This window comes from Bos indicus, chromosome 21 (assembly GCF_029378745.1).
Source record: "Bos indicus isolate NIAB-ARS_2022 breed Sahiwal x Tharparkar chromosome 21, NIAB-ARS_B.indTharparkar_mat_pri_1.0, whole genome shotgun sequence".
In the NCBI taxonomy this organism is placed as follows: Eukaryota; Metazoa; Chordata; class Mammalia; order Artiodactyla; family Bovidae; genus Bos; species Bos indicus.
The window spans coordinates 23,166,837-23,191,751 of record NC_091780.1 but is presented as its reverse complement, the minus strand read 5'-3'; the positions used below and the strand labels follow the sequence as shown (position 1 = coordinate 23,191,751).

Here is a 24,915-nt window from a genome sequence, read left to right as displayed (position 1 = left end):
CAGGCAAGAATACCAGAGTGGGTTGCCATTTCCTTCTCCAGGGGATCTTCTTGACCCAAGGATCTAACCCAAGTCTTCTCCTTGGCAGGCAGATTGTTTACTGCTGAGCCAACTGTAGATACCAGGCTGTACATTACATCCCTTTGACTTATTTTGTAATTGGAAATTGCCCATTTCTTCACTCATTCCCCATTTCTTCCCACCCCACATCTGACAGTCTCCAATCTGTCTTTGTATCTGTGAACTTGGTGGCAATATTTTTTTTTCATTTTTAGATTCCATGTGTAAGTGAGATCATGTGATACTTGTCCTTGTCTGACTTATTTCCCTTAGCATAATGCCCTCCATACATGTTGTCACAAATGGCAAGATTTCATTTTTTTTTTACAGCTGAATAATATTCGGGCTTCCCTGGTGGCTCAGACGGTAAAGAATACGCCAGCAATGTGGGAGACCTGGTTTTGATCCCTGGGTTGGGAAGATCCCCTGCAAGAGGGCATGGCAGCCCACTCCAGTATTCTTGCCTGGAGAATCTCCATGGACCAAGAAGCCTGGTGGGCTACAGTCCATGGGTCGCAAAGAGTGGGACACGACTGTGCAACTAAGCAGCAGCAATATTCTGGTGAATATTCTATTTACATTGTATTTATCAGTTTATCTGTTGATAGACCCTTTGGTTGTGTCCATATTTTGGCTCTTGTAACAAATGCTGCAGTGAACCTGGGGGTGCACGTATCTTGTCAAGTTGTGTTTTCATTTTCTTCAGATAAATAACCAGAAATAGAATGTCAAGATCATATGATAGTTCCAGTTTTAATTTTTAAGCCTCCATGCTGTTTCCTGTGACGGCTATGCCAGTTCCCACCTACAGTGCACAGGGGTTCCTTTTGTCTGCACCCTCACCAACACTCATTATTTCTTATCTTTCTGATAGTAACCCTTCTAACAAGTGTGAGGTGATAACTCATTGTGGTTTTGGCTTGCATTTCCCTGATGATTAGAGATGTGTAAAGCATCTTTTCATAGACCTTTTGGCCAACTGTGTATCTTCTCTGTAAAATGTCTGTTTTGGTCCTCTGCCCATTTTTTTCTTAAAAAAATTTTTTTTTTTTTGCTTTTAAGTTGTATATATTTTCTGTGTATTTTGAATATTAACCTCTTACCAGATATATGATTGGCAAATACTTTCTTCCGTTCAGTAGATCACTATTTCATTTTGTTGCCAGTATATTTACTGACATCTTGACAATGATAAGCTGTACTTTTTTTTCCTTTTAGTTAATTGTTTTAAAGATGAACTTTTGGCTTTGAATTTTGTACCCCACGCTGATGTATTTTTATATGTCAGTTAGTTTTTTTTCTTTTCTTCCTATTGCTTTCTTTGGGCTTTATTCATTGTTTTTCTAAATTCTTGAAGAGGACGTACTTAGAGTATGGTATTTTAGATACTATATATAACGGCCGACACATATATAATGTGTCGACCATTTTAAAATGTACAATTCGGTGGTTTTAGTGTACTCAAAAAATTGTGAAACCGTATCATTCGTTTCTTAGTTCCAGAACATTTTCATCACATCAAAAAGAAGACCCCCTACCTATTAAATGTCACTCCTGTCTACCATTCTCCCATACCTTGGCACCACTAACCTGCTTTTAATCTCCATGGATTTGCCCACCCTGAGTATTTCATGTGTGGAATGATGGACTATTTGGTCTTTTATGTTGAGCTTCTTTCACTTAACGTAGTATTTTCAACATCCATCCGTGTTGTACCATGAATCAGAACATCGTTCCTTGTTCTGGTTGAATAATATTTCATAATATGGAGTTGTCACATTTTCTTTATCCATTCATCAAAACGACTATTTTGGGTGGTTTCTGCTTTTGGCTATTATGAATAACACTGTTAAGAACATTTATACAGAAGTTTTTACATGGAAATGTTTTCACTATTCTTAGGAACATACCTAGAGTGAGTTTTTGGATCATGTAGTATCTCACTGCTTAACTTTTTGATAAACTGCCAAACTGTTTTCCAAAGCAGCTGCCCCATTCTCCTTTCCAACCAGCAGTGTATGAGGGTTTCGATATCCTCATCAGTACTCTTAATTATCTTTTTTATTATAGCCATTCTAGTGGGTGTGACGTTTTATCTCATTGTCACTTTGATTTTTCTAATCATGTTGAGCTTATTGGCTGTTTTGTATTTTCTTTGGACAAATATCTCTTTAAATCCCTAGCTAATTTTATTTATTTATTTATTTTTACTGTTGAGCTTTGAGTTCTTTATATAGCCTAGATGTTGCACTCTTACCAGATGTATGGTTTGCAAATATTTTCTCCATTCTGTGGCTTGTCTCTTCGTTTTCTTGATAGTGTCTTCTCTCCTAGCACAAAAGTTTTTAATTTTGATGAAGTCTGATTTGTTTATTTTTGCCCCTTTTTGGTTGTTAGTATTTTTGGTATCATATCTGAGATACCATTGGCTGATCAGTGTTGCAAAGGTTTATCCCTATGTTGTCTTTTAAAGTTTTCTAGCTTTAGTTATCACATTTAGCTTTATGATCCATTTTTTGTTAATTTTTAAATGTGTTGTAGGATGAGCATCCCAACTTCATTCTTTTGCTTGCAGATACTCAATTGTCCAAGAACTATTTGTCGAAAAGAATATTCTTTCCCCACTGAATGATCTTGGCATTCTTGTAGAAAATCAGTTGACCATAAATGCCAGGATTTATTTCTGAACTTGCAGTTCTATCCCATTGATAAAGCCAGTACCACACAGTCTTGATTACTGTAGCCTGGTAGTACATTTTGAAATTGGGAAATATAAGTCTTCCAACAAGTCTGAGGTGGCTTGAGGTATTCATGGTCACTTACATTTCCATATGAATTTTAAGACCAGGTTGTTAATTTCTGCAGAACAAGCAATTGAGACTTTGATCTATAGCTTGATTTGCAAACTGTTGCTATTTTAATAGTAAGTCTTTCAACCAGTGAGCATGAGATACTGTTAATTTCTTTTCAGCAGTGCTTTATAGTTTTCTATGTATGTCTCTGTACTTTATTTGTAAGTTTTTTTTTAATGCTGTTGTAAATGAAATTTTTTTCTTAATTTTCTTTTCAGTGTATTCATTGCTAGTGTATAGAAATAGAACTATTTTTATGTATTGATGTTGTATTAATACCTGCCACTTCGCTAAACTGAGTGTTAGCTCTAATTGTTTTTTTGTGGATTCCTTAGGACTGTCTTTATCTAAGATCATGTCTTCTGCAAATAGTTTTATTTTTTCCTTTCCAATCTAAACGTCTTTTACTTAGATTGCTGCCCAATTGCTTTCACTAGAAACTTCAATGCAATTTTGAATAAGAATTGTAAGAAGTAGGTATTCTTGTCTTATTCCAGTCATATGGGGAAAGTTTTCAGTCTTTGACCATTAAATATAAGGTTAGATATGGGGTTTTGGGGGCCTCCCTGGTGGCTCAGAGGTAAAGCACTTGCCTGCAATGCGGGAGACCCAGGTTCGATCCCTCGTAGGGAAGATCCCCTGGAGGAGGAAATGGCAACCCACTCCGGTGTTCTTGCCTGGAGAATCCCATGGACGGAGGAGCCTGGTGGGCCGCAGTCCGTGGGGTCACAAAGAGTCAGACACGACTGAGCAACTTCACTTTCACTTTATCAGGTTGAGATTGTTCCTTTCTGTCTTTAGTTTATGGAATTTTTTAAATCAGGAAAGGGTGTTTTATTTTGTTAAATATTTTTTTATGGGTCTATTGAGATGATTAAGTACTTTTTGTCCTAGTATGGTATATTTCACTGATCAGTTATCAAGTGTTGAATCAGCCTTGCATTTTGGGGAAAAGTCTGATTGGGTCATGATGTGTAATCTTTTTTATATGCTACCACATTTGTTTTGCTAGCATTTTGTGAAGGATTTATGTGTTTAAATTCGTAAGGGCTATAGGTCTGATTTTCTTGTGATGTCTTTGTCTACTTTTGGTTATCGGGGCATACTGACCTCAGGACTGAATTGTTAAGTATTCTCTTCTCTTCCCTTTTTTTGGGTGGGAAGATGAAGAATTGTAATTGTAATTATGAAGAATTGTAATTTCTTTTTAAGAATTGAAGAATACTTCAATTGGTGAATTTGAAGAATTCACCAATAAGGCCATTTGGCCCTGGACTTTTCTTTGTGGGAAGTTTTTTGATTATTGTTCAGGTTGTTTGTTTATTGTAGATATATTCAAATTGCCTATTTCTTTTTATATCAGTTTCAGTAATTTGTGCCTTTGTAAAAATTTATTTCAAACAGGTTTTCTAATTTGACATACAGTTATACAAGAGATAGTGACCTCTTTTAGTTTCTATAACCCCTTTTTATTTCTTTTAAGGTTGGTAGTAATGTTGTCACTTTCATTACTGATTTTAGTAATTTGAGTCCTTGATCCTCCCCACCCCGCCCCTTGATCAGTCTAGCTTAAGGTTTGTCAATTTTGCAAGTGTTTCAAGGAACTAACTTTTGGTTCTATTGACTTTTCTCTATAGTTTTTCTAGTCTTTATTTCTGCTTTAATCTTTGTTACTTTGTCTCTTCTGCTTGCTTTTTGGTTTTGTTTGTTTCCTGGCTGTTTTTCTAGTTCCATAAGGCATAATGTTAGGTAATTCATTAAAGGCCTTTTTTAGTATAGGCACTTACAACTTTTCAAGTATTGCTTTCACTGTATGACTTAAATTTTAATGTTTTGTTTCTTCATTCATTTTGTTTTTTCCATGTGATTTCTTCTTTGAGCTACTGCCTGTGTTTAATTTCCATATTCATGAATTTTCCATTTTTTTCTTTTACAGATCTGACTCTATTGTGTTCAGAGAATATTCTTTGTATGATTTGAAGCCTTTCAAATTTGTTGTTGTTTTATGCAGTTACATTTGGTCTGTCTTGGAGAATGTTCAGTATCCACTTAAGAAAGCTGTGATTTCTGCTGTTACTGGATGGAGTGTGTTAGGGATGGCTTTGGTTCTAGCTGGTTCATAGTGTTCACGTCTTCTTTTTCCTGCTGATCTTCTGTTTCCTTGTCCTTTTCACTATTGAAATTGTGGTATTGATGTTTCCAACTACTGCTGTGAAATACCTATTTATCCTATCAATTGTCAGTTTTTACTTCGTATATTTTAGTGTTCTGCTTTTAGGTTCATCTGTGTTTATAACTGCTATATTTTGATGGATTGACCCTTTTATCATTATAAAACGTCCTTATTTGTCTCTAATAACAATTTTTGTCTCACGGTTTATTTTCTCTGATATTAGTGTAGCCACTTCAGTTTTCTTTTAGTTGCTCTTTGCAGGATATATATATATATATATGTATGTATGTATGTATGTATTTCCATCTTTTTACTTTTAACCTGTTTGTTTCTTTGAACCTAAAGTGTCTCCACAGCATATATTTGGATCATGGTTTTCTAAAATCCATTTAAAAAAATCTTTTAACTGGACAATCTAGTCTGTCCACATTTAATGTAATTAATGGTAAAGTAGGATATACATCTAGGGCTTCCCTGGTGGTTCAGTGGTAAAGAATCCACCTGTCAAGCAGGGGGCATGGGTTTGATTCTTGAGTCGGGAAGATGCCCTGGAGAAGGAAATGGAAACCCACGCTAGTACTCTTGCCTGGAAAATTCCTGGACAGAGGAACCTGGTGGGCTAAGTCCATGGGGTTGCGAAAGAGTCAGACACAACTTAGTGACTAAAGAGCAGCAGCAGGGTATACATTTTACCATCCCGCTGTTTGTTTTCCAGGTATCATGTTTTTTTCTTTCTCTATTCCTCATTAACTGCTTTAAGTAGATACTTTCTAGTGTATCATTTTAATTTCCTTGTCCTTTATAGTATTTTTGTTTTGACTGCACTTTGTTGCTGCAGGCGGGCTTTCTCTAGCTGTAGACAGGGGGGGCCACCCTCCAGTTGCAGTGTACGGGCTTCTTACTGTGGTGGCCTCTCTCGTTGCGAAGCATGGGCTCCATGGTGCCTGGGTTTCAGTAGTTGCGACTGATGGACTCCAGAGCACAGGCCCGGTAGTTGTGGCGAACAGGCCTCGTTGCCCAGTGGCTTTGGGATCTTCTTGGACCAGGGATTGAACTGGTGTCCCTGGCATTGCAAGGCAGATTCTTAACCACTGGACCACCAGGGAAGTCCTTTTATGGTATTGTCTGAGTTATTTTCTCAGAGTCATTTTCTTAATGGCTGCCTTGGAGGGTACAACTAGCATTTGAATTCATGACAGTGTAGTTCAGATTAATAATAATTTAATTTCAGTAGTACAGTTGACCCTGCACATGGGTTTAAACTGCATGGGTCCATTCATATGCAGATATTTTTCAATGTTGGTTGAATTCTGGCAATGTGGAGGAACCATGGAGATGGAGGGCTGAATAGAAGGTATATGAAGGTTAACCCCTGCATTGTATGTAAAAACTCTGTTCCAGTATTGCTGCATTCCCTCCCTCTTCTGTGCTGATGTCATACAAGTTACATGACATGCATTGTATGCCCATCAACACAGATGTAAAATTACTGTTTTATTCAGTTATCTTTTAATAAGAGAAAATTTTAAACAAAAATACTTTTATGGTATCTTTAGCATTTACCTATGTAGTTGCTTTTTGTGATGTCTTTGTTACTTTGTGTGGGTTAAAGTAACTGTCTTGGTTGTCTTTTCATTTTAATCTGAAGGACTGACTGCCTTTAGTATTTATGTAGGGGCAGGTTTGCTAACAACAGACTCTTTCTGGTTATATTTGGGAATATTTTTATTTTCAAAAGATTGTTTTGTTGGCCATAGAATTCTTGGTTGAGTTTGTTATTTTAACACTGTGAATATGTTGTCTTACTGTCTCCTGGCCTCCATGATTTCTTATGAGAAATCAGATGTTAATCTTATGGAGTCTATATGATGAGTTGGTTTTCTCTTGCACATTTCAAGATTCTCTTTGTCTTAGGGTTAGGGTTAGGTTGTCTGTGAGTTCATCCTACTTGTTCATTTAGTTTCTTGGATGTATCAATTGGTTTTCATCAAATTTGGGATATTTTTTGTCATTTTTCTTCACGTATTCTTCTTCCCCCTTTTTCTCTGTCCTCTCTTTTTGGGACTTCTAGATTGTTATCCCAAAGGTATCTGAGACTTCTCCTTTTTCTTCATTCCTTTCTCTTTCTCTTCCTCAGACTGGATAATCTCAGTGGACTTATCTCCAGATTCACTGACTCTTTCCTCTGCCTGTTTAAGTCCTAAGACCCTGTAGGGAATTTTTCATTTCAGTTGTTGTACTTGTCAGTACCACAATTCCTAATTGGTTATTTATATTTTTATATATATATATATATATATGTAATTTATGTTTCTTTAGTGGTTTTTTGTTTGGCATGTCTGCCAAGAAAAACAGAAGAAAAAATAAAAGTTTACTTGGAGTCTTAGTAAATGAAATTTAGGAAACACAGATTGAGGTAGAACTGAGAGTGTTCCAAAGAAGAGAAGCAGTTGGGATGACAATGGCAGAAACCACAAGGGCTACAAGGTTGTCAGAATTGTCTAGCAAAAATTGTGATTGGCCCTGACACAAGAAAGGAAATATTTGCTTCTAAGGGATAGGCTGTCTAGAGGATTCAGTAAGTATCTAGAGTTGAAACATGGGCAAATGTTCTGGATGCCTGTGTTAAGAAAATATGGTCAGAAGGTCGGGTTCTATTCAGGCTGAGGCATGTGTAAGTCGCTTCCTCAGTGGCCTCCGGCACTGTTGTAGACAGCTCCTTTAGCAGTACAAACTCCATATTGGTTTTCCTTTCACAGGTGAGACATTGTTCTTACACTACAGTTTTTCTGCCATTTTCCCTTTTAGCTCTTCAAACGTAGTTAACATAGGGACTTCCCTGGTGGTCCAGTGGTTAGGACTTCACCTTCCAACGCACAGAGTGCAAGTTCAATCCTTGATTGGGGAGCTAAGATGTCACATGCCTTGTGGCCAAACAAAAAGTTAAACAGAAGCAGTATTATAACAAATTCAATAAAGACTTAAAAATAGTTAAAATATTATAGCTGCTTGAAGTCTTGATCTAATACTTGAAATGCCTTATCCAAGTCATCTCTTTTTTTTCCCCCTGTGAATGATAAAAAAACATTTTCTTTGCATATTTTGTAAATTTTGAATTGAAAGGGGGACACTAAATTATTTAAATGACAAATCTGAAAATCAGATTACCTGTTCTCAGAGTTTGCCGTTCTCTTTGTTGTTACTCATTGACTTTTTCTCAGCTAATTCCGTGAAGGTTTTTTTTTTCCTTCATGTGTCCACTGAAATCTTTTTGGTTATTTTAGTGGCCAGCTAATGACTGGACAGAAATCTCCTTACATGCCTAGAACTGGTCAGTCCCTTGGTCTTTGCCAGAGTGCCTTCCTCACTGAGCCTTAACAGCTTATTGACTCCACAGTAGCCTTCACTTCCCTGCTGGTGCAGAGCCTCAAAGTTAATTGAACTGAGAGCTTAGGGCCTTCCAGATTTCACGGGAGCATGTTGAGCTATTTCAAGTCCCCTGTGGGTATCTTATTCCTCAGCTTTTCCCAGTAAGCTTTTTTGGTAGTCTGTTTGCCTGAACTGTTATTTACTACCTGAGGCACCAGATGTTTAACAATTGCCTTTGATTGTTTGACAAACTTAACCTAGAGAAAGCTTACTCATTCTTGGTAAGCTCCAAAGACAGCCTAGAAAAATGAAAACTTCCACAGAACTACCGGAAAAAATCAAGTAATGACAACCTCTGGGAATGAGGTTTGAGCTCCAGTCCTGTTTTGCCCCTTCTGGTGGCTTCCAGGATGCTATTAATAATCTTCCCTGTGACACTGAGCTCTTGGTTTTCAAGCTTGCTGGAGAGCTAGGGAGAAGGAGATGGGAATAGTCCAAATTAAAAAGCCACAAAGTGTGCTGTTTTTACTGGGCTTCAGATCTTTTGTAGTTGCGATTTAAATCATGTTTTCGATCCCTGCAAACCTTTGTTTAATTTTCAGAGTTCTGAAAAAGTTCATCTGACAGTTTCTGCTGATTTTCTTGTCACCAAGTCCAAGCTCAGTCTTCTTGCCACACACCAGGCCAGGAATCAGGAGTTGAGGTGTTGAGGCAAGGGATAGCGACTGTATTTGGAAAGCTGGGTGTCTGAGAAGATACTGGACTTAAAGTCTGGATGCCAGGTTGTTCTTTGGGAACAGAGAAGGGAAGGAGGAAGTAAAGTAAAAAGGCCATGAGTCTTGCTAAGTATCGCCTAATTTAGCCAACCACTGGAAGGGGATGTGTTCATTTCTTCCTCCTGCAGGCACTCACAGGTGGGCAAGGCCACGGTGTCTCCCTGTGAGCTGAACAAAGGCACTTCAGTTTAATATCAGGCGGAGGGCAGGGTTCCCTGAGGCAGGCCATTATGTATGCTTACAGCTACTGACGGCATCCTTTCAGTGAGGAGAGTTATCAATAACAAAAGGAAGCAAAGGTTAAAGTGGAAGAAACAGGTCCGACATGGAGTCAGGTTTTGTTCTTCCATGTTACATTGCCACTGCTTATATGGAGGAAAGAATTTTCAAGAGGTCCTTGCTCTGCCATTTCACTGACATCATCCTGATCATTGATTTTTGATCTTTCAAATACTAGCACCACAGGCTGTACGTTTCCTTCTGCACGTGGGTTTAAGTGCATTCTATGACTTGTGATGTCTTCTAATTCTCATTCAGGTAAAAATACTTTCTAAATTCTACTGAATATCTTGTTAACCTACAGAACCTTGTTAGTGTTAACCTTGTTAACACTACAGAAATGTGTGGTTTAACATCAAAACATTTGGAACTTTGTTGTATGCTTATTTTAAAAATTACTGTTAGAATATTTATTTAGCTGTGCTGGGTCTTAGTTGTGGCTGTGGGATCTTCGGTCTTTGCAGCATGCGGTAATCTTCAGTTTTGTCATGCAGACTCTTGGTTGCAGCTAGCGGTATCTAGTTCTCTGAGCAGGAATCAAACCCAGGCCTTCTACATTGGGAGCGAAGTCTTAGCCACTGTATCACCAAGGAAGTCCCTTACTGTTGTCTTTTCATGATGGGGTTTTAGCTTAATTCTACTGTGTTCATAGAAAGTCTTCTGTGTGATTCTGGTCTTCAGAATTTGTTGGGACTTCCTTTATGCCCTTTGTTAGAGGCTGTATGTACAGTTATAGGGAAAGTGTGTTGACCTCATTTGATGCAGTTTTATGTTGAGCCAAATTTGTTAATTATGTTTAATCTTATAGATCCTTACATTTGATCATCTTACTCTGTCAGTTGCCAAGAGAAATGTGTTTAAATTGCTAGCTTTTATTGTAGTCTTGACTGTCTTCTTGTTTTAGGTTTGTTGATCTTTTTTTTTTCCCATTATAGATTTTTGTAGACTGGTAAGCTTTAGAATTGTTCCTCTGGGATTGTCCCCTTTATACTTGTGAAATGTCCTCTTTTGTCTCTCATGGTTTGCCTTAGCATTATTTTGTTTGATATTTGTTCAGTTGCACAAGCTTTCTTTGATTAATTCTGGCATGGCATATCTTTTCTCACATTTTTCAACTTGTCAGTAATCTTGTATATTTTTAAGACCTGACTTTGGTAAGCAGCAATACAGTTGAGATTTTTATTTTTAACTCATTCTTCTAAAAGGTGTCTTAATTGAAGTTTGGGGTTTGTTTTTTTTTTAATTTGTAGTTGAACTATTATATGTGTTGTGCTTAGTCACTCAGTTGTGTCTGACTCTTTGCAACCCCATGGACTGTAGCCCATCAGGTTCCTCTGTCCATGGGTGTTCTCCAGGCAAGAATACTGGAGTGGGTTGCCATGCCCTCCTCCAAGGGATTTTCCCAACCCAGGGATCGAACCCAGGTCTCCTGCATTGCAGGTGGATTCTTTACCTTCTGAGCCACCAGGGAAGCCCTAACTATTAGTATACTTTATGCTTAAATTTATCACCTTTATTGGGTCTTCTCTTTGTACATCATGTTCTGTGTGGCTTTCTTTTGCATTAATGAAGTGTTCTTTATTCAAACTTATCCTTTCTGTGATTAAATATTGTTTTACTGTTCTTTTTGTGGCTACCCTAGGGATTACATCACATATCTTTGACATATTAGTATCTCACAAATTTAGTGCTTTCATCCCCTCTGGAAAATGGGAGGATCTTGACTTCCCTGGTGGCTCAGATGGTAAAGCGTCTGCCTGCAATACGGGAGACCCAGGTTTGATCCCTGGGTTGGGAAGATCCCTGGAGGAGGAAATGGCAACCCACTCCGGTGTTCTTGTCTGGAGAATCCCATGGACGGAGGAGCCTGGTGGGCTGTAGTCCGTGGGGTCACAAAGAGTCAGACACGACTGAGCGACTTCACTTCACTTCACTTTATAGAACTCCAGTTACCTTGTCACCACAGCTTTTGTGCTGTTGCTACTACGCATTTTAATTGTATATGTATTTTTAAATTCCATAAGGAATTATTTTACATAATCATTATTTACTTAGTCTTGCTCATATATATTGTTCTTTCATCATGCTTATTTTTCTGATTTTCTGTGCTTTCATGTGGGTCTATTCTCCTTCTGGCTGAGGAACATCTTTTGTGTTTTCTTTAGTGTAAATATACCAGTAATGAATTCTCTTTTATTTTCCCTGAAAATGTCTTTATTTCATCTTCCTTTTTAGGCTATTTTTGCTGGTTATAGAATTCTTGCTTGGCATTTTTCATTCAATTTGTATAAGATGTTTATCTTCAGGTTTTCCGGATTTCCTGGACAAATCACTCTTTTCTTTCTGAAATCTCTTTTCATCTCCATCTCTTGTTCTGTTTGTTTTAATTCTCCCTGTGTCTTCTCTGCTGTTTCACACTTTAGTCTACATATGACATCTTTGTTTTGTTTTGTTTTGTTTTTGTTTTCTTGCTTATGAGTTCTTGGGCTTCTTATATGTGTGGATTAGTATCTTCAGCACTCAGTTTATAGCCATTATCTCTTCATGTATTTCCTCTGTTTCATTTTGCTGTTTTCTTCTTCTGTGGGTCTGATTAAACATACATTCAGCCTTCTCATTCTGTCCTTCTCTCACCCTCTCTTTGGTTCTCCCCCCACTTTTTTTCGGTTTCTCCCTTGCATTTTGGATATTTTGGTCCTATGCTCTAGTTTACTTTTGCAGAACTGTGCCTCATTTGCTGCCACAGTCCACCTTTGAGATTTAAATTTCCAGTATCTTGGGAGATGTTTTGGGCCTTGACTTCTTTCTGGTTCATTTTTACCTAAGGTACTCTTGGGTCTCAGCTCAGTAAATACCGTGTCCTATTAGACTTGCCGCTGGGACAGGCTTTGGGTCTTGACTTCTCTCCCTTTGCCTCTTCAAGTCTCAGAACCGAGAGCAAACTTTACTGAATGGGCAGATACCTTCATAGGATCGGTGATTTTGGTGCTCTGGTAATTTGCTTTCTCTTCTGGATTTTAGCTTTTTTTTTTCCCCAGGATTAGACTGGTAGTTTTCTACTATATTCTAAGATCTACAATGATTTTTTTTTTTTTTTTTTTTTACTAATTAAAGGATTTTCTAATTTTAGGATGAAGATAAGTCTGAATAAACTTGCCAGTCATTACTGCAAATTAAATTTGAATGGTTTAAAAATTATTAACCCTTATTTTAATTGTCCTCTGGTACTAGTACTTATTGTGAACAGTTGCTGTAAAGAGAAGTGAGGTAGTACAAGTAAAGAGCTTAGGAAGTATCCACCTGAGTGGTAGTGTAGTGTTTGCAGTGTTCTTCCACTTTTCAACCTGCACTGTCCTTCTGCTTAATATAGTTCTGCAGAAACTACTTTGTCTTTCCACCTCACTATTAAGTTCTCTTGCTCTGTCTTTCCTACCAATCAGACCACATACTGGCTTTATTGTATAATCAATTACCTTTCGGTGTCTCCAGTGGATCTTCTGGTATCTTTCTGGGAATACAGTAATGACTTTGAGTTCAGTGCAGTTGCTTAGTCGTGTCCAACTCTTTGTGACCCCATGGACTGCAGCACGCTAGGCTTCCCTGTCCATCACCAACTCCCGGAGGTTGCTCAAACTCATGTCCATCAAGTCAATGATACCATCCACCCATCTTATCCTCTGTTGTCCCCTTCACCTGCTTTCAGTCTTTCCCAGCATCAGAGTCTTTTCCAGTGAGTCAGTTCTTCGCATCAGGTGGCTGAAGTATTGAAGCTTCAGTTTCAGCATCAGTCCTTCCAATGAATAATCAGGACTGATCTCCTTTAGGATGGACTGGTTGGATCTCCTTGCAGTCCAAGGGACTCTCAAGAGTCTTCTCCAACACCACAGTTCAAAAGTATCAATTCTTCAGTGCTCAGCTTTCTTTATGGTCCGACTCTCACATCCATACATGACTAGTGGAAAAACCATGTCTCTGTTTGTGACCCCATGGACTAGACAGTCCATGGAATTCTCCAGGCCAGAATACTGCAGTGGGTAGCCTTTTCCTTCTCATGGGGATTTTCCCAACCCAGGGATCAAACCCAGGTCTCCTGCATTGCAGGTGGATTCTTTACCAGCTGAGCCACAAAGGAAGCCCAATAATTATTTTAAAATCTTGTTTTTGGCTTTATGATCCTTTTTTCCTCAAGTATAGGTTGGTTTGTTTTTTTTTTTTTCAATTTTATTTTTTATTTTTAAACTTTACAATATTGTATTTCAAGTATAGGTTTTATGTTAAGATTGATGCTTCATTTAATCTGTTAGTTTTCTGTCAATACTGCTTGTAATTTGTATTTTTTTTCAATTAAAAAGATGTTTTTCTAGAGTATAGTTGCTTTACAGTGTTGTGTTATTTTCTATTGTACAGCAGAGCAAATCAGCTATCCATATGCATATGTCCCCTCTTTTTTGGATTTCCTTATCACTTAGGTCACCACAGAGCACTGAGTAGAGTTCCCTGTGCTATACAATAGGTTTTCATATAATAATTTGTATTTTAAAATGGGCTTTTGTATTAGGGATTGCCTGAAAGTGTGTTTGCAGATACTGTATAGGTTTGCACCAGCCTGCCCTCTGAATGGGAAGAATAGTCCATAATGGATATTGCGTACTTCTGTAAAGTGATCTTGGCAGCTATTGATCAGTACTAATTTATTAGGGGTTGCCAAATAGCAATTTTCTAATTCTCATGCATGCATTTATTAGCTGACATGCTTTTACAAAAGTAAGCTTACTTTCATCAACTATTTGGTTAACCTGAAAAGATGACCCTGAGAAAAGGCAGATAAATGCTTGATTATCCTTCTCTATTTTCTTTGAAAATATTGAGCTGGTTTTCCAGACTTCTCTAAAGCTGACCAGTCAGTTGTTCTTCAGTGTCATTGTGGACTCATGGATTTAGTGTGTTTGTATCTTGACCCATTGCAGTCATCCTTTTTGGCTCGGATTGTCTAGTGTGTGAACAGTTGAGCTTTTTCATACCCAATAGGATGCCTATAAGAAGGGGAAAAAAGACAGGTAATAAGCTGTTAAACTAGAACTCCCATACATTGTTGTTCAGCTGCTAAGTTGTGTCCGACTCTTTGCAACCCCTTGAACTGATGCATGCCAGGCTTCCCTGTTCTTCACTATCTCCCAAAGTTTGCTCAGACTTATGTCCATTGAGTCGGTTATGCCATCTAACCATCTCATCCTCTGCTGCCACCTTCTTTTCCTGCCCTCGATTGTATGGTAGTTTGAACATTCTTTGGCATTGTCTTTGGAGTCATGCATTGCTAATGTGAAATATTATAACTGCTTTGAAAAACAGTGTGACAGTTACTTCAGAGGTTAACATAGAGGTACTGAATGACCCAGAAGTTTTTCCTGAGAGTAATGAAAACATGAATCCACACAATACCCAAAACATGGAAACAATTCAGATGTCAGTTGATGAGTGGTGTAACAAAGTGTGGTATATCCATAGGGTGGAATAGTTGCCAGTAAAAAGGAATGAAGACCAGATTCATACTAAAACATGAATGAACCATAGATAGTGTGCTAAAGTGAAAAAAACTAGTTAAGGAAGACCACGTGTTCTCTCATTCCACTTACGTGAGATGCCCAGTGTAGGCTAATACAGAAAGAGATGAATGAGTTGCTCAGGGCTGGGAGAGGTGGGAGGGAAAGGGAGTGACTGATGAAGGGTTTTCCTTGTGGGGCGGTGGAATGTTCTAAATTTAATTGTGATCATTGCACAACTCTGGAAATACGAAAAACCTTTGAATTGTGTGCTTTTAATTGGTGAATATGTGATCAAGGAGAAAAGATACTTGCATTACATAACAGAGCATTAGCTTTCTTAGAGTATTCTTATGAATTAATGAGACTAACAACCCTGGTAAAATGGTTGAGACACACATGAAGAGACAGTTCTTTTAGTCAACATATAATAAACTGCACTGCTGCTGCTAAGTTGCTTCAGTCGTGTCCGACTCTGTGCGACCCCATAGACGGCAGCCTACCAGGCTCCTCTGTCCCTGGGATTCTCCAGGCAAGAACACTGGAGTGGGTTGCCTTTTCCTTCTCCAATGCATGAAAGTGAAAAGTGAAAGGGAAGTTGCCTAGTCGTGTCCAACTCTTCACGACCCCATGGACTGCAGCCCACCAGGCTCCTCCGTCCATGGGATTTTCCAGGCAAGAGTACTGGAGTGGGGTGCCATCACCTTCTCCGAATAAACTGCGCTAGGTGCTGTGAATACAGTTGTGAACATCTGTGCTTATGTAAAGAGGTGTGAGCTATACATAAATGCAGAAGTATGGTGGGGAGTAAGGGACATAATATTTCGGTTTATGCTAAGTAATAGGAAAAGAAACTAAACAAGGGGATATGATAAGGAATGACCAGGGGTGGGGCTTAGTGGTTGCATAAATTATTTCCCTATGTACTACTGAGGGAAGGCCTGTCTCTAAGGACGTGACATTTCAGCTAAAGACCTGAGTGATGAGCCAGCCATGTAGAGAAGAAACTGGATTGATACCAGGAGAAAATCAGTACAAGCAGAGGGAACTGCAAGGCCTTGGAGTGGGTGGATGGGCCTGAATCTGGTGCATTTAAAGGGTGTCAGGACTTTGAGGGTGTGGGAGGTGGTGAAGCAGAGAAGGGTCAGGAGGCTGCCACAGGAAGTGTGTGTAGGCATGGACTGGTTTGGTGATAATGCAGACAAGGTAAGCGGACAGATTCAGTGTGGATTTCAGAAGTTGGTTTAACAAGACTTGCTGGTTGTGAGGGAGAATCAAATTTTTTCTGGCATACTTCGTGGATCATTTTATGAGCCAGAAATTATAGGGAAAATGGGGACAAATAAATGAAATGCTGAATTATAGAAAAATAAATTAAGGAGGTATGGTAGACCTTTGTCATTCAGTTTCAGAATCTTATCACAAGCTTGAACAATGGTATTTTATTTTTTTACCTGTTAGATTCATAAAAAGTAAAGTTTGCCAAAGCCATGGAGAAATAGTGCTTATGTAGTTGAAAATTTAGACTGGTTTGACTTGGGGCAGTTTTGGCCAGTGCCTTATCAAATGTAAACCTATTGGATCATAAGATGTCTGCACTTATCAAGTATGTTTGCCTGAGAAAGTCAAAATAAATGTGGAAGAATGTTTATTGCCCTATTATAATTTATAGAAGAAGAAATAACAGCTACTAGGACCAACCTGAATGTCCATCAATAGAGAAATTATTATATATATTATCAATATTATGTTCATAGAATGAACTACCTGTCACCAAAGAAGAAAGACAGTCTCTATGTGCACATATGGGAAGCTCTCCAAAATACATTATTTGGGGGAAAAAAAACCTGTGAAATAATATATTTGATGCTTTGTGTACATTAAGAAGAAAGATGTTCATTTATATGTTTCTGTGCATGAAAGAATCTTTGAAAGGCACCTCTGGGCTGGGGAATTTGAAGAAGGAGATTATTCTCACTTTAGGTAAGAAAGAAGAATATGAAGTTGTGCATACTGTGACTAATAACCTTTTTTAAAAAGATTTACTTGTTTGTTTTTTGGCTGTGCTGAGTCTGTGCTGCTGCTCGGGCTGTCTAGCTGCAGTGAGTAGGGGCTGCTGTAGTTGGAATGCACAGGCTTTTCATTGCAGTGGCTTCTCTTGTTGCAGAGCACAGGCTCTAGGGAGTCAGGGCTTCAGTAGTTGTGGCACATGGGCTTAGTTGCTCCACAGCATGTGGGATCTTCCTGTTCCAGGGATTGAACCCGTGTCCTCTGCATTGACAGGCAGATTCTTAACCACCAGGGAATCCCACTAATAACTTTTTAAAAATTTGTTTATTTGGCTGTGTTGGGTCTTAGATGCAGCACACAGGATCTCTCGTTACAGTGCATGGACTCTCTTAGTGTGCCCCATGGGCTCTGGATTCCCAGACTCTGGATTCATAGACTCTGTAGGTGTGGTGTGCAGGCTTAGTAGCTCTGTGGTATATGGGATCCTAGTTCCCCGACCAGGGGTCAAACCATGTCTCCCCTGCATTGGAAGGTGGTTTCTTAACTACTGGACCCAGGGAAGTCCCACTAATAACTTTTCATGTGGCAAAGCTTCCCTGTAAGAAAGTCTTTGTATTTCATTCTAATAAAATCCCAGAAGTACTACACTAACAATTTGTTCTGAATATAAACAAAAAGAGACTTAAGAGCATCCCAGAAGTTTCACAAAATTGTTTTCTTAAAAGAACATAGTTCATTTTTATTTAAATGTTCTGTGTTTTTTTTTTGGTTTTTCCTTTACTATATTGTGAGTTCCTTTATCAGAGTCATACCCAGATTTTAAATTCTTAAAATCATTTTCTGAATTGATTTTGTAATTTACCTTTGCTGTAGGCAATTTGGAAAATTCAAGTACAGATATACTCTACAGTCTGTTTCAGTTGTTTAGATGACTGTTAGTCTGTTTCTATGTATTTCTGGATATTTTTATGCAGTTATGATCGTGCTTTCTATAGTTTATTCTCTGTTCCCAACTCTTATTGCATTCTCATTTTATCATGTGCTGAGGTATGAATTTTAATGTTTAAGTTCCTACTCCATTATGAAGGAATTAATTTTTCACCATCTGCCTTTGTGGCAAACATCTTTATAGGTAGATATTTCTCTGTATTTATGAGTATAATTAATTAGAGATTTTTTTAGCAATAAAATTACTAAGTTGAACAGTTAATATTTTTAACATTTTGGATATTTTTTGGATATACTGTCCTTTTATGAGCCCTCTAGCAGATGAGAATGCTTGTCTCACCACATATGCAGAGAAGAAAAATATCAAAATGACTATCAAATGAGCACCATTGACTATCATATCTTTAGTTTTCTGGTTTGGTAACTAGAATTCTTATTTTAATTTCTGTTTCTTTTAAAGTGGAATACAAATTTTTTAAAAACAAGCACTATAAGTTCTTTTTCCTTGTTGAATTTCCTGCTGACTTTTTTTTTCCTTTTTCTTTTTGGCTGAGCCTCACGGATTGTGAGGATTCTCCAAGCAGGGATCCAACCCATGCCTGCTGCATTGGAAGTGTGGAGTGTTAACCACAGGACCGCCTGGAAAGTCCCCAGACCTTTCTTTTTCCTTCTGGGCTGGAAACTACCCTGGGCACTGAAAAATCAAACTACCTTAAAGACAGTTGTGATTCCTTACTTTATTAAGTTAAAACAAGATATGTCGGTTTTTAATTCATTGTTATCCTATTTCTAATGAATCAAATCTCAGGGAGAAAATGCTTTCAAGTGGGTTTAGACTGGAGATACTCCTTAAAGGCAGCTTAAACTCTGAAATGTTAATGATGGCTGGGAATAGAAATCATTTTAAAGCCATACCTGTATAGTTCTGTAAAGGATGTGTACAAAGGTGTGTGTACAGGTGAGAATCCAAATTTAGAATAGCTGTGAAATCAGTTTTAACTATATCCTTAAATTCCTTTCCCCTTAAACACAAAAGTACAAGCTAACCTGTAAGTGGTACTGTTTATTCTTATGCCGATCAGTTGAGTTTTGGTTTTTACCATCTATCTGGCTATTCTAGACAAAATGTAACTTAAGTAACTTTTCATTTTGACCAAAACCCAGGGAGGGAGAGGTCAAATTTATTTAATGTGCCCTTTTAAAAAGGGAATTAATATTTAAAACTAGAGGCTTCTAGGACAATGCTATAGTTTAAAGTGCTTTAAATCTTCCAGAGTGCTTTGGAAAATGTTGTCAAAATATTTTTAGAATTTTCTTTTTAACCTTACAGAATACAATAACGCTAGCTTGCTAAAGTAGAGGAAAGGCCACCCAGTAAGAACTCATCCTCAAAAGAGAGCAGAGGAAATTACATTGATAGCTACCGTCTATTTTTATTTCTTTAGTTTGGGGTGGAGGGAATGCCTCAACTATCTAATATGAAATGCTGTAAGTTAGATTAGCAAGATATTTGAAAAGCATAGTTAAGGAAATCTTAACCAACATTCCTGTTAGGCCAGGGACCCAGTTAATACTTTTATGTCATCCTGTCTCTTTCCTTCCTTGCACTTGGCTCACATGATAGTTTATCACTTCCGTGATTATGTAGGTTGTCTTTACCACTAGATGTAAATCCATACAAGCAGGAGCTATAGCTGTTTTTCCTTATTTACCATATTCCTGTTGCCTAGCTAGTGCCTGACTAGCTAGGAGACTAGAATCTCCTTTAATAAGTAAATACATTTTCTTTTCCCATTTTGAGTTGCTTTTATTTATTTTTTTACAATATTATATTGGTTTTGCCATACATTGACATGAATCTGCCACAGATGTACACGTGTTCCCCATCCTGAACCCCCCTCCCACCTCCCTCCCCTGGCTTACTTCTCTCTGTATAATAGGCTCCAGTTTCATCCACCTCATTAGAACTGATTCAAATGCATTCTTTTTAATGCTCCATTGTGTATATGTACCACAGCTTTCTCATCCTTTCGTCTGCTGATGGACATCTAGGTTACTTGCATGTCCTGGCTATTATAAACAGTGCTGTGATGAACATTGGGGTATACGTGTCTCTTTCAATTCTGTTTTCCCTAGTGTGTATGCCCAGTAATGGGATTGCTGGGTCGTATGGCAGTTCTGTTTCCAGTTTTTTAAGGAATCTCCACACTGTTCTCCATAGTGGATGTACTAGTTTGCATTTTGACCAACAGTGTAAGAGGATTCCCTAAATACATTTTTTAACCCGTTATTTTGGCAGAACTTAAAGTTGGATAGTATCAGTGTTGGTAAAAGGTATTCAAAAATAAATAGGAAATGTTATGAGAGGACTATAGAGTAAACTTAATTCAGAGACTGTAGAATTGAGGATGGAGAAGTGTTGCAGGAATGTAAAAGTGATCTTTTACTTTTTATACTATTTGTGTGTTGTCTTTTTTTTTTTTTTTTTTTTTTACATGAAGCACAGATTTATTAGAGGAAGAAATAGGGTTCGATGCAGGATACTGTGTGTTGTCTTTTTTAAAAACATAATGTGTATGTCCACACTGAGTGTTAGCTTCACCTTGCTCACATTGCTTTACTTCTTTTGAGCCTTGGAATCAGTACCTGTAAAATGGGTTTAGTGCCTTCTCCATATGGTATTTTTAAAAATTTAATAATATATTTTATTATATTCATTGGTTTTATTTTTTAGATTTCACATGTAAGTGATATCATACAGTAATTGTCTTTCTCTGACTTATTTCACTTGATATAATACCCTCCAGGTCCATCCAAGTTGTTGCAAATGGCAGAATTTTAATTCTTTTTTATGGCTGAGTTGTATTCCTGTGTGTGTGTGTGCGTGCATACACACCACATCTTTATCCATTTATCTGTTGATGAACATTTAGGTCGTTAATAAAAAAAACAAACAAACATGTTCACAGATGCAGAGAACAAATGAACAAACTGGTGGTTACCAGTGTGTATGGAGGGGGAGGTAAGACAGGGAGTTAAGACATACAAACTGTAATGTATAAAATAAACTACAAGGATATATTATACAACACAGGGAATATAACCATATTTTATAACAATTATAAATGGAGCGTAACCTTTAAAAATTGTGAATTACTGTGTCATACACCATTAATAGTGATAAAGAATCCACCTGCCAGTGCAGGAGACACAGGTTTGATCCCTGGGTCGGGAAGACCCTGTGGAGAAGGAAGTGGCAACCCACTCCAGTAATTCTTGCTTGGAGAATTCATGGACAGAGGAGCCTGGTGGGCTACAGTCTGTGGGGTCACCAAGAGCTGGATGCAGCTGAGCATGTACCCATGTGCCACACCTGTAGCTTATATAAAATTATACATCAACTATACTTCAGTTAATATATATATTATTCAACGTAAAATATCAACATGTGTTCTATATAGAAAATTATTGAGATATTTTGATTTTTGATTTTTTATACTATGTCTTCAAAATGCAGAAATTTAAAAAATTGAGATAATTGATATAACATTAGTTTTAGGTGTACAGCATAGTGATTGGACACATGTTTTTTGTGAAATGATACGTGGCTTATTCTCATGATATGCATTATATATTATATTCACAGCTCATCTTGATTTAAACTGTAAATTTTCATCAGAAGTAGTTGGTATGATTTAGGTGTCATAATGTTGAAAATGTAGGTTCACGCCTTTAACTTGTACTGAATCATACTGAAAAGTTTCCTGGTAACAGACTAGAACTGCCAGATTTTTAACTTAAATTTCAATGAATTAAAGTTTAGAATTCATTTCCCACTTGGTCACAGCTACTTCTGAAGAAGGGCTCAGTGGCTTCTGAGTTGACACTGACCGCTCCAGAGGAATGTGTATGAGTCTGGCAGGACAGCGAGCAGCCTCCCCTCTCCGCCTTGGGGCTCTGCAGCCCAGGCATGCGAGCCCTTGGCTTTCTAAGAGATCGGCGGCTGCCAGGTTTCCTGTGGGAATGACTTCCATTGCACTATTCAGTGTCCTGATGGTCAGAAGGCAGAACCACAATGAGTATTATGAACTAAGGGATTTGTTATAGGACCTTCTCGTTACACAGTAGAGAGAGGAACCGGGGATGCTGAAAGACCAGGGTAGTTTCACCAGCCAACTTCCTGAAGCCCTGGTGCAGGTGGACAGTTGGGGCCCACGAGGCACTCCAGAAAGCCAGGCCCCTCCAGCTGCTGGAGTTGGGCCTCTGGAGGGTTGCTAGCAGAGCATCTGGGGGAAGCGGTTGCTGCTGCACCTGGGGCAGTCCTGGGCTCACTTCTGTCTTCAGGGCCTGCTATAAGGCAAAAGGAGCAGAGAACAAGCAGAGCTGGACGCTGCCAGCGTCTCTGAGTCTGACCCTCACTTAGGTCAGCACTGCTGACCTGATGCCCTTTAACGTTCTCAGCCACTTCCAGGTACAGTGGGCAGAACAGCACTTGGACTTGAGAAGTACAGAGGTCGAAGCGCTGCAGTGGAAAGTGGGAGGGGGCCAACCTTAAAACTCAGGCCGTGCAAAGATATATCTTGTGTGATTGTTCTAGAAACTTTGCACAGACTCTACTCTTTTTCTTATTAAGTAGGGAACATAGTGTTTAATTTTAGAAAGGCTTGTTCTTTGTAGTACCATCCCCATCTGCTGGAATATCAGGGCTCTGCCACGAAAAGCTTAGCTAAGGCTTGGTTATGTCTTGATCACAGGTAGAATTAATCCCATTTTAGTGTGTGCTTTCCAGTTTCTGAATGTAGATGTTTTTTTCATCCTTTTGACTGAAGAAGAAATGAGTACAGTTAAGGGGAAAAGGGAAAGTATAGAGGTCAAGGATTGAGGCTTCTGGAATCGGTTCTAGATAGGGTATTTCTACCGTGAAATAAGGGGCTTAGACTAAGTAGACTCCAAAGTCTCTTCTGTTTTTAATATTCTGTGGTTTATTCTAGTTGAATAGGATTTTAATCCTAATTTATATTGTCACTGAACTTCTAGCATTAAATTTAAAGTCTCAATATAGACTTCTGTGTAGAAATTTTTAATTTTTCAAATTGATTTCTGGGATATTAAGTTTGAATTACCATACCCTTCTTAATAACTTACACTTTTTTCTGGCTATAATAATATGTTCACTGTAAAATTTTTGAAGAAATCATATATTAGAAGGAAAAAAATGATATGTAATCCCACTACCCAGTTACAACTACTGTTACTATTTTAGTACCTCTCTCTAATATTTTTATAACATATTAAAGAGAAAGCTTTCTGAACGTACTATATAGTAATTTGCCTCTTTCTCTTCCTTTTATCTTTCTGTGTCATTAACTTTCTTTTTCAGGGTTACATAGCGTTTTACTTTGTATGATTGATGCATTGTAGATTCTTAACCTGGGTCCATGGATAGAATTCAGGGAGTCAGATATCTTGGGCAGATAAAAACTTAGATATTTATTGTCACCAATGTTTAACCGAAATGTAGCATTTCTTCCTAAATGTGGGCACAAAGTCACAATAATACTAGCAGGATCTAATTCTTTGGCAATAATAACCATCAGTAGGATGATCAGACATTTCCTGTCTGATTCCTTTACAGTCATTGCACATACCTTGAAGTGTTTACATTCATCAGTATGAAATTATCACTACTTTACATATTTAACATCATACTTAGAAGGTATCTGTTCATAGGCTTCAACACATTGCCAAATGGTTCATGGTACAAAAAGTTAAGAATTTCAAATTGTTAGAGATAGTTTACTTAAATAGGTGTCTACTTTAAAGACTAGTAGAAGTACATTTGCCTATATCTGTGATTATTTGGACATAGGATGAATCTCTAAAAGCAAAATTTTTTCATGAAATAGTTGTTTTTAAAGCATTTAAGTGCACATGTTAGGTTGCCCTTCAGAAATGTATCAGTTTGCTCTCTTGAAACACCCAATTCTTCTTCTTCTTTTTTTTTTTTGGCAGATGGTGAAGAATCCACCTGCAATTCGGGAGTCCCTGGGTTGGAAAGATCCCTGAAGGGGAGGGCATGGCAACCCACTCAGTATTCTTGCCTGGAGAATCCCCATGGACAGAGGAGTCTGGCAGGCTGCAGTCCATGGGGTCACAAAGAGTCAGACGTGACAGCACAGCACAGGGCATGTGAGATCTTACTTCTCTGACCAGGGATTGAACCCATGCCCTCTGTGTTGAAAGTGTGGAGTCTTAACCACTGGACCACTAGGGAAGTCCCACACAGTCCTTTTTAAATCACTAGCTTTTATATTCTCTAGAAGCTGATGCTCCCGTGCTTTGGCCACTCTTGAGAGTCCCTTGGACTGCAAGGAGATCAAACCAGTCAATCCTAAAGGAAATCAACCCTGAATGTTCATTGGAAGGGACTGATGCTGAAGCTGAAGCTCTAATACTTTGGCCACCTTATGTGAAGAACTGGCTCATTTGGAAAAGACCCTGATGCTGGAAAAGATCGAAGGCAGGAGGAGAAGGGGACAACAGAGGATGAAATGGTTGGATGGCATCACCAACTCAATGGATATGAGTTTGAGCAAACTCCAGGAGATAGTGAATGACAGGGAAGTCTGATGTGTTACAGTCCATGGGGTTGCAAAAAGTCAGACACAATCGAGCGACTGACCAACATTATTATTGTTTGGCCCTGTAAGAGGTCTCCAATATGGTATAATGTTCAAGGAACTTCTACAAATCCCAAATTTGAACCAGCATAGCATCAGGGAAAGTAATATTTCATTGTGTTTAGATGTTAGTCACTCAGTTGTGTCCAACTCTTTGCATCTGCATGGACTATAGCCCACCAGGCTTCTCTGTCCATGGAATTCACCAGGCAAGAATCCTGGAGTGGG

The 24,915-nt window shown here is 38.3% G+C and overlaps 2 protein-coding genes across 11 annotated transcripts in view; both read left to right on the top strand.

Moving 5' to 3' along the window:
- The window catches only part of RPS17 (ribosomal protein S17), a 122,761-nt gene that overhangs the window by 53,770 nt on the left and 44,076 nt on the right, over window positions 1–24,915 (top strand). The window lies entirely within an intron of this gene.
- Window positions 1–24,915, top strand: part of CPEB1 (cytoplasmic polyadenylation element binding protein 1) — a 109,996-nt gene that overhangs the window by 47,999 nt on the left and 37,082 nt on the right. Inside the window, exon 3 of one of the 10 annotated variants that reach the window (XM_070775190.1) lies at window positions 391–622. The exons of the other annotated variants lie outside the window; for them this stretch is intronic. Within the exon in view, the coding sequence (XP_070631291.1) occupies window positions 499–622 (124 nt within the window). The 5' untranslated portion in view covers window positions 391–498. The remainder of the gene's footprint in view (window positions 1–390; window positions 623–24,915) is intronic. 10 annotated transcript variants of the gene reach the window in all.